This window comes from Sturnus vulgaris, chromosome 3 (genome assembly GCF_052056855.1).
Source record: "Sturnus vulgaris isolate bStuVul1 chromosome 3, bStuVul1.hap1, whole genome shotgun sequence".
NCBI classification, from domain to species: domain Eukaryota; kingdom Metazoa; phylum Chordata; class Aves; order Passeriformes; family Sturnidae; genus Sturnus; species Sturnus vulgaris.
Genome location: NC_142245.1, coordinates 23,191,755 through 23,201,622, shown reverse-complemented (window position 1 = coordinate 23,201,622; position 9,868 = coordinate 23,191,755). Strand labels below are relative to the sequence as shown.

The following is a 9,868-nucleotide window of genomic DNA, read 5'->3' as shown; positions in this document are numbered from 1 at the left end:
GCAACCCGGGCTCACGGCAGAGGAGCGGGGAGCCGAGGGAGCCGCTCTCCCGCGGGCGGCGGCGGAGCAGCGCGGACGGCGGGGCTGGGGAGCGCCTGGGCTCCTGCCGGGACGGCGGCAGGAAGGTAGGTGAGAGCAGGAGAGGAGCGGCGGGACCGCCCGTGCCGGCGGGACCGGGGGCTGAGCGAGCTCCGGGGAGGCTGTCCCGCCGCCGAGGGATGGATGCCCGCCGGGAGACCCGCGGCAAAAGTTTCTCCGCCCCGGGGCGAAGTCGGGCGCGGCGGTGCCGTGAGCGCCGGGAGAGCCCCCGGCCCCGCCGAGCTCGGCCGGAGCCCCTGGCTCACATCTGGGGGAGCCCCTGGCTCACATCTGTGGGAACCCCTGCCCGGGCTGCCGCCAGATGTGAGCTCCGGGAGAGCCCGCCCAGCGCCTGTCCCCGGGCCGGCTGCGCCGCTCGGCACCGAGCGGTGGCGGCCGCGGAGCGGGCACGGCCCCGGTACCGGCACCCCGGGAGCCGCGGGATGCCCGGGCGGCGCGGCACCGCGGGGACCGGCGCTGGGGACCTGCGGTGACAAGCCCAGGCGGTGACAAACCCGCGCTGCCGCGCTTAGAGTGATGGCTGGTATTCCCATAAACCGAGAGGCGGCTTCTCGGGACAGCCAGGAATATTCACTTTCCTTTCTGTCCCGGTGCCTTGACGTGAAGTAGATCAGTTGCTAAACTGTTGCCTAAGCAAATCGGGCGTGACACAACAGCCAATTTCTTTCGAGAACGAGTTTCCTGTTGGAAATGAATTTTCCTCCGACTAATAGCACTTGAGAAGCTTGAAGGCAGCAGAAAATGGTTCGGGAGTGATGTGGGATGTCAGAAAGCTTAAGGTCAACTAGCGTGCACAGAGGTTGTGAACTGTAATTGCTCTTAATGCTGTTTAAGATTAACCTCAGTGGTTATCAAGGTTTATTGCATCAGCACCAGAAGAAAAGGAATTTGTATGAAGAAATAAAACCAAGAAGCACAGTCAGCCATCTGCTGTTAGGCAAGAAAAACTGAAAGTAGTCACTTTCAATATTAAAATTAAACAAGAATGTCCTCAAATACTGGAAGTGCACAGCTAGGAAGCATGTTCCGATTTCAAAATCTTGGCAGATGAGTTGTAAAAGCTCATTGTGGATGAAAAGAATCATCTGCTAAACAACAAACAAAAAACGGGGAGAATTTGAACCTACATGGATTGAGAGGGTAACATGAATAGTAAAACTGTTGAGAATTCCAAAAGTAAAGCAATGAAGCATTAACTCAGCCCGGGAACAAGCCGTGCCGGTAACAGAGCAGGGCTGAGAAGTGTTCAGCACCTCCAGTGGCAGCAACTCCAGAGCATGTGCATGGTCTGACTAAGTAAACAGAGATTGTGTCAGAAAGGCCGGGATGGAATCAAGTTCTAAGGCTTGATACTCTTATTCCTACTGTTTCCCCAGCCTTCACAAACCCGGAGGAAATGAGATAGTGTTCTGCATGGCTTATAGACAGAGGGACAATTTGTACAAAAACTGGGACAAGGAAGGGCAACTTGTTGCATTTTTTAAAAAGAGTAAAATCTAATTTTCCTATTTGTTGAACATTTCTGAAAACAGATTTGTTCCTTAGAAACAACAATGCATCTACCTTGTTGTTATGAAAAGGCAGCATATTGAGCTTACAGAGGAGCTCTGACATCAGGCTGATTATTTTTGTCATTTGTGTGGTGGTGGCTCCTAACAATCCCAGAGGCAGACTGGAAGCTGCCCTACCAGGTGCTGTTCAGAAGCCCCAGGAAAGAGCCCCAGGAAAGCAAACCAGTGGCAAACAGCTCTGCAAAATGGGACTCAGCTCACAGCAGAAATCCTTGTAGAAGCCTCTGCCCCCTGGCAGGCCTTCCCTCCCCAAAAGTGTTGGAGTAATGGGAGGTGCATTTCAGGATGATTGGGAGGGCACTGAGCTGTCCGGGGAGGAGAACAGCAAGTTCCTACGGTCAAGGACAATTTCTCCTGCTCTGGGCAACTGACCACTCCTCTTTTTCACTCTAGTGACAGGTGGGTGAGAGGACCTGAAGCCATTATAGTAGGGTTTTGCTGGTGTTTGTGGTACATTTAACACAAAAATCCACAATTAATGCAATTTCTCAGGCACATTCTTGGTTTCTTCTGGTGCTGCTGCTGACCTTAATTAAAAGTTCACCTAAACTGAAAAATAATTGAGTAAACCAGCAGAGCTTGAAAATTATTAGCCCAACTAATCATTTTGGAGGCTGGAAAAACAGTTTTACTGTTACTTTAAGATTCCTGGTTGGATTGAATGATACAGAATTAACTTTGTTGAATGAAGCCATCACCAGCATTCAAGGAGACTGAGTCAGTGAAAATAAATTGAAACTGAAATTTCTGCTGGCAATGAGGAGTTCAGTGTCATCTGGAATTAGCCTGTTTAAATTAGTTGAATGGTTGGATGTTGGTAAATGGTGAACAACACTGGGAGAACTTCAGCTGGAAATTAATAGGGCCATTTCTGACTTGCTGCAAAAGAGTAACTGCTAGCTTTCTGAGATTATAGGATTAAACTGTATCAGTACTTTAAATGTGACTCATGAGCAGGGGCTTTCTGAAGAGAATTACATAAATTTCCCAAGGTCTTTCTGAATAACAAATTGTTCCAAATAATTTCCCTATCTTGAATAATTATGAGTGAAATCCTGGCCTCATTGAGGTCAAAAGAAAAAGTCCTTTTGATTTCACTGGGGTCAGGATTTCACCCTGAGACACTGGGAAGTGTTCAGCTCTTCTGTGGTGACTGGGTGAGAAAGAAGTGAGGAAGACTGAAGTTGGACTGATATTTTCCAGCAACAGGCAATTCACTCTCCTCTGATTTTTATGTTTACCTCACTTAGCAATGAACCAGGTTCTATTCTCATTTGTACCAATGTGGATTTACAGTGTATTTTTAGATATCACTGAGTAAATTCTATCTTCTTGGCAAGGCACATGACCCCAAACATTTCTTGCTGGGTTCCAGAAGTAATGAACAGGGAACTGTGCAGTTCTGGGTTGACGCTGTGGAAATTTAGCTTACTCACACTGCTACCCCAAGGCAACTGTTTGCTTACCTGCTCTAAGTTAATTACAATTGACTTTTCTGTAATTATTGTGGTTCTAATCCAGAGTAGGTAAGACACACTGTAATTATCCATACAGCTATTAGAAAAAAAAACCAGAACAACAACAGCAACAACAACAAAAATCTACACACCAAAGATAGCTGGAAAACCAACATAGTAAAATCCAATTTAACACTAGTCACTTTATGAACAAGGGAAGTATTACAATGTGTTTTCCTGTGGATTTGCACCTTTTGTCCCTTGGACCACATACGAAAGGTGCTCAGTTTTCTTCCAGACCTCTTATCTCACCTCTGCTGGTGAGAAGTAGGCTGTGACTTGCAAGGATGTGTACATCAGCTAGCCCACTGTGTTTGGATGATTGACTGCTGAGTTTTGCCTCTTTCTCCCTCAGTGGGGCCACCAGTTTTCACAAAGCACATAGGGCCTCTCTCTCTTCAAAATTGCCTAAAAAAATATTAAGAATTACTAAAAAGAAAAAAGGAGAGAGCGTTGTTGGATAGGTTTGTTTTCTTCAGAAATCTACTAGGTATGAGGTTGCTCCATGGGTTTATATTTGCATAATTCCCCTAAAGACTCTTCAATCACAGTGTTTTATGTCAGGAGAAGACCCAGCCATGAATATTTAAGAATTTCAAGCCTCTCATAGAGGGCACATAAGGACAGTTTCAAATTTTACAAGAGTAAAGGAATGAAACAAACGGCTTCACATTTTTCATGAGTCAATCCCTCCAACTCAGCCTGTGCTGTGGAGCCACAGAGCAGAGACTTTTGCCTTTGTGCCAGCTCTTATCATTAACTATTTTTCAGGAGTTTTATACCCAAATCTACAACTGTGTGTAAAACTGAGTGTGATAATTTTGTGACAAATCCTGTTGTGGTTAGCAAGTTTCAGCTTCTAGTAAAACTCATTGAGCTAATTAGTTCTGCCCATTTGAAGCTGGAATTCATAGCTCTAAAGATGAAGATACTCTCCTTCTATGCTTTAAATAATACTACTACTTATTTGCTTTCTGATTTTTGTTCTTATTTTCTTTCTCTTCCTATTCACTTGATTCTCATTTTCCACACACTACCAGTCTAAAACTTAACAGTATACATACTTGCACAAAATTTTTTAAATATTAAGTTTTAGAGAGACCTAGAAATTGTGTCATGTGCCAATACTATTCTCAGTTTTGAATACTGACTTTGACTTAACATGAAGTTGAAAGTTGTTTGAGTGTCCGAATTTTCCACTACTTCTCTCTGTTGAGAGATTAGGGTAGGCTAGGAATGGGGGCTGAAGCAGTGTATGAACTATGGTATTATTCATAGTATGAAATATACCTCTAAGAGATGTTATTTGCCTTTCTAAAGTTGTTGAAAGACTATCAATATTATCTCTTTTTATCTTTCAGCAAAATGATGGTCCAACACTCAGGCCAGGTATCTGCATTAGAAGTCAGCGCCTCCGCAATTGTTCCCACTTTGTCCCCTGCAGGGTCACTGGGGTTTGATGATTTCACAAATTTAACGCCCCTGGTGAAGGAAGAACTGAGGTTTGCCATTCAGAACAAGCGTCAGTTCCACAGGATGTCTTCCACTTTGGACACAGTGACTGTTTCTGAAAGGCCAGTCGAAACATCAGCGCTGAAAACAGAGGTAGGGCTCTTTAAACAGAATTTTGGTGTGAATGATTAATTCTCTAACAAAGTTTTGCCACTAGACTAGTAATTGTATTAGCTATAGACAACCCTGTGTATCATACTTGTTTCCTTTTAAGCCAGCTGCTTGGCTCTCTGTTGAGTGCTTTGGGTGAATCCTCTGGTATTTCTCATAGTTGGATATTTTATTTTCAGTTATGGACTACAGACAATGATTTACAGTGATTAGAGCAAGTGCTAATCTGGTTTCCCTGCCCAGTGCTGGCTAAACTTGGAATAAGTCACTGCTGAAGTTCTGTTTCCCTGAGCACAGTCCAGCAGAACCTGTGGGGGTTAAGACATGGACCTGCTGTGTCCACACTAAGTTTTTGCTTAAAGATGATATTATCCATGAAAAGCATTGCTCTTTCAAAGTCGAGAAATAGCTTCAGTTAAGGAAAGAGTTACACCTTGGTCTGAGCTCTACAGGAAACAGAAGGAAGTGTGTTAGTATTCCCTTTTTGGTGCTGCCTTTAATTCACTCACTAGTGTCCTGCTGCCTCACTCATGACACATCCTCCACTCTGCTCCCTGTGCCCCTCCTCCTTTTCCTCCCTGGGAAATGGAGAGAGATGCAGGTGTGGGAGCCTGGGGAGACATGCAGTAAGTTTTTTGAGTACCACTGCTTTTAAATGAGCCATCCTATAGATTACATACAACCTCACTCTAGTCAGGTTTTTATTGACAATTCTAATGAAGTTCCTACCCCTCTACTGTATGGCAAACAAGGTCAGAATCTCATTTTTTTGTAACTCATGATGTGAGCACTGACAGCACTATCCATGTTCATTTAAAAAATCCTGAAGTTATCAAAATACAGGCCTTTTGTTTACAACATCTTATGGATTACGTGTATCTGTTTTTGTGGGACAGTTTTCTCCTGAAGAGGATGAAAGAAAAAAGAGAAGAAGGGAAAGGAATAAAATTGCTGCAGCAAAGTGCCGAAACAAAAAGAAGGAAAAAACGGAATGTTTGCAAAAAGTAAGTGACTGGCTAGAATTGTTCTTTGTCTGTCATCCTACTAGGATCCAAACAGGTAGCATAGAGTACTGTCATAGCAGGAAATTAGAAAGATGTCACCCAAAACTCTGTAAACCCTTAAAAGCATTAGTTTTGAAAAATAAACATATCTATTTAACATATATTAAATCCTAACCTGGTTGAAACTGGCATTAAGTGAAAGTATGGTAGGAGTGAAAAGAGATTATTGTTTCAGTGACCAGTCTTGTCTATGGGGATAACATTAATTTGAATGTGTACAATGAACACAAAAAGAAGTAAAATCATGTTTCATAAATATTTACTGCAAGCCTGCAGGCACCTACAAGTAATTTCTGCCTTCTTCATGAACAGTGTGGTGTGGTAATTTGAATTCTGTCCTAGAAGCATAGTCACATTTTCACTTCTTGTGCTGTGATATAAAACTGTATTTCAGTATTCCTATATCTAGATTCAGGGGAAAAAAAAGGTATGTTTGCTAGCTTAACATGGGTTTATAGATATGTGACTTGATGTTCCAGGGAGTTAAAAAGCAGCATAGATAATTTTGAGTCAATTTTTGACCCAAAAAGCTCAGAATAATTTTGCAGAAGATAGCAATAATGCTTTGGGTATCTGCCACCATAAGTGAATCCAAGTTTGAGCTTCACTTTTCAGCTTCCATTTGGTTCTCTAGAGGCCAAAGGAGGTAACTCTCAGTCTGGTTTCAAGGCCATAACTGACTGGGGAATGTACAGTTTCATCCTTACAGCACACTAAGTACGTGTGATTCCTTTCTCTGCCAGCCATAAGGCTTTCCCACCAATAAAAGACCACAACTGTAAGAAAAAAACCAGCCACTTACTAATTGAACTTCTCGGTGTAAAAGCTGTGTCTGTCCTTTGTGCTAGGAATCAGAGAAGCTGGAAACCATCAACGCAGAGTTGAAAGCCCAGATCGAGGAGCTGAAGAATGAGAAGCAGCATTTGATATACATGCTAAATCTGCACAGGCCCACGTGTATAGTCCGTGCACAGAACGGAAGGACACCTGAAGATGAAAGAAATCTTTTTATTCAACAGATCAAAGAAGGCACATTGCAAGGTTAAGTGACACGGCAAACGTGGAAATATTTACAATGTTTTTAACAGCTACCAGAATCCGTGGGGGAGTCTGACATAATGTGTAGGATTCTATTAGTCAAGAGCCTTTAGGAAGGGCAGATTGCTTTCATAAGTGGAAAGAATCATTTTGGCTTGACAGCGATTCTTGCCCTGGGAAGATCTGGTCTCAATCAAATTGAAGAGCCTTCTGCCTCCAATGTAGGGTTTGCACCTGTCATACTTGCTGTTCCTAGGAGCTACAGACAACAGCTTCTGAAGTTTTAGCTCTCTGCTAGCATACAGTATCTGCACTCACGAGGTTTGTGCTAGAACACTATGACTTCCAGCGATGCACGGGGTACAGACAGCTGTGCTGGATGGACACTACTCTTCCTTGTTGCTGGTAGGGAAAGAAGACTGAGTATTTTTGAATTTCCAGGAGGATGGTTTCTGGCAGAATTGTACTGATGTGTAATGTTGCATTCTAACCTAACACACACACACAAAAAAACCCCTGTAGTTCCAATTAAGCTTTGTAATTTTTTTCACAACACTCATGTGGGTTTTTTCTGTGACTCATCTCAGTGGCTGAATTTGAAGGGTCTAGTAAGTGTGACAAAGACATGTTTCTTGCAAAACATCTATGTAGCCTAGCTTGTATTTTATGAGCTATCACCCCAGATACTACCCCTCGGGGACTACAATTTTGCCTTGAATTGCTGAAGGGCAGCTTGTACCATCACATATGGACTTGGTGAATTGAACCCACTGAACTGGAAAGAGGAAACTAACTGTGCAGGGGTATTGGTAGAGGTTTTGCTCAAGTAAAGAACTGCAGGAGTGAATTCCAGACTCCTGAACCTTGAAAAAAATATTTTTTTTTTAAATTCATCTAGGATCTAATCCTACAAGCCTTAATTCATGCTATTACCCCTCAGTCACAGAAGAGGTTCCATTGATTTCAGTGGGTCTGCTCATGCAGATAGCTCTTACAGGCATAAGAACTTGGCAAAGCTTTTTCCCTCTGGGTCAGGATTACTTCCTTTTGCCAGGTGACTCAGAGGGAAAAATTATGATTGTAGCTACTTTTGTTTTACATTTGAGTGGCAACTACAGTCGATCAAAAGTGTTACTTAGAATCTAAAGGAGGCAAGAGTTTTGATGTAGTGAATAATTGTTTAATTTTTTTATTAAATACTAACCTTGGATGTTTTTGAACTGGTAGAAGAGCTTCTGGACAAAACAGTTGGAGCTATGAGTGTTGAAATTCTGATGTTTCTGTGAAATTCTCAGATTGTTTATTTCTATAAAATATATCCTTACAATTATTTTGTAAAAGAAAATATTATCCTTATTTATCACTAATATCATAATGAGTAGAGCTAATAAATACTGCGAGCAAGATAAAACTGAAAACACAAGTGTTGCGCTGTCTTTTTACTTTTATCTCTTGGTGTTTAATATTATATATTCCTAAACTTCACCAGTTATATTTGAGACACCACTATTAAAATCACTTATCCTTCATCTTTTTTGAAGGTGAGGCACTGAGTGTCCTGAATGACTGGGTGCAGATATTGTACCTGCCAAAATTCTGTATCTCCATCAGTGGTGTCTGACTGTTCGATGTCACAATTTAAACAAAGCAGAATACAAGTGGAGCTTACAGTGCATAATATTTTACACCAGTTCTGCAGTGTTGAAATTGTGTGTTTGTTCTAAAGGCTAAACTTGAAGATACCTCAGCCATGAGCTTCCTTACCCTGCAAGTCTCGCATGAGTCCATCACATGTTGTACCTGGTCCTCATATGATTGTTATATTCTGCAACAGAACTACTTAGTACCATTTCCTGAGATCTGGATATATTGTAATGTCCTATATCACATGTTAAAGGTATGTACTTCATGTATCTGAAAAGTGAATGTATTACAAACGTGACGTTCTAGGTCCAATTCTGTCTTAAGAATCCGTGATCGTTCTGTATATTGGAAGGAGGTTCCATTGACTTCAGTGAGAGGTTCTTTTCATGTCCTGTAAGCAGAGTTTGGAGCCTCTGTGGCAACTTCTCTGGCTTAAAGGGAAAATTCTAGACGCATTTGGGCCAGCTGTTTACCAGAAAACAGATATACATGGAGTGTGTACAATAAACTTGTCAGACAATGCTCATTATTTGACTTCTGTAATGTGGAAATACAAAACCAAGGCATCGCCCCGGTATCATACACCTTGGCTTTGCTTTTTGCCCCTCAAATACCAGCAGACAGGGCTGTTTGTCTCACAATTGGTTATAAAGTGTTGCCAGAGAGACTGTAATGACAGAATTCATGTGTCTCCCTTAGGGAATTTGTATGGTTGCTTTTAACCATATCACCAGTGACGCGGGCGTCATGCTTTTGTTGCTTGATCTTATTTACTCAGCATGCCAAATGTTAATATGGTACCACTACTATTGTCAGAAGATAATCTATTTTTATTTCTTTACATGTGCAGTCATAGCTGCTCTGTATTGCTTTTGTATGTGTGTGTGTGTGTGTGCGTGCTCCTGCACGCTGCTCTGGAAATGATGGTACTCAGGGTCACTGTGCCCAGGAAAAGTGTTTAAACAGCTACACAGGAATGGTATGTTGCATGAGTTTTCTCAAAGTATGCTTTATTCAGGAGAACCTTAAAATGCATTAAAAAGCAGTTTGTTTTCTATTCTCAAGTTTGTTTTGATACTTTAATAAAAAAGAATTAATATATATTTATTCATGTGTCGTTAAATTCATTCTACGTGTCAAGGTCCAAGAGCAACTTCATTCTCTTAAAACAACACTGAGATATTAAAAAGCAAACACTCTTTGCAGCTTTGCAACAATAAGAGTCTTATAAAGTGAAACTGGTACTTTCACTGCTTGTCAAGGTATAAACAAAATGTTGTTATTGAAAGGTTGATTGTGAATTCCAGGCTCT

The 9,868-nt window shown here is 42.0% G+C and overlaps 1 protein-coding gene across 2 annotated transcripts; it reads left to right on the top strand.

Moving 5' to 3' along the window:
* On the top strand, nucleotides 1–9,659 carry ATF3 (activating transcription factor 3). 2 transcript variants are annotated; one of them, XM_088161199.1, is made up of 4 exons: nucleotides 1–125; nucleotides 4,549–4,792; nucleotides 5,707–5,814; nucleotides 6,723–9,659. In XM_088161199.1, the coding sequence occupies exons 2-4, from the start codon at nucleotides 4,553–4,555 to the stop codon at nucleotides 6,918–6,920; spliced, it is 546 nt and encodes a 181-aa protein (XP_088017325.1). In that variant the 5' UTR covers nucleotides 1–125; nucleotides 4,549–4,552; the 3' UTR covers nucleotides 6,921–9,659. The 2 variants fall into 2 exon arrangements, with proteins under 2 accessions (XP_088017325.1, XP_014732420.1); XM_014876934.2 differs by lacking the exon at nucleotides 1–125 and having other exon boundaries at nucleotides 977–4,792.
* The last annotated feature ends 209 nt before the right edge of the window (nucleotides 9,660–9,868 follow it).

Excerpts from the sequence above, each read along its gene's own strand:
- ATF3 (XM_014876934.2), top strand. The coding sequence starts at position 4,487 with ATGTTATTTGCCTTTCTAAAGTTGTTGAAAGACTATCAATATTATCTC. Across the intron at positions 4,793-5,706 it reads CATCAGCGCTGAAAACAGAG|TTTTCTCCTGAAGAGGATGA; the intron begins GTAGGGCTCTTT and ends TTTGTGGGACAG. Across the intron at positions 5,815-6,722 it reads AAACGGAATGTTTGCAAAAA|GAATCAGAGAAGCTGGAAAC; the intron begins GTAAGTGACTGG and ends CCTTTGTGCTAG.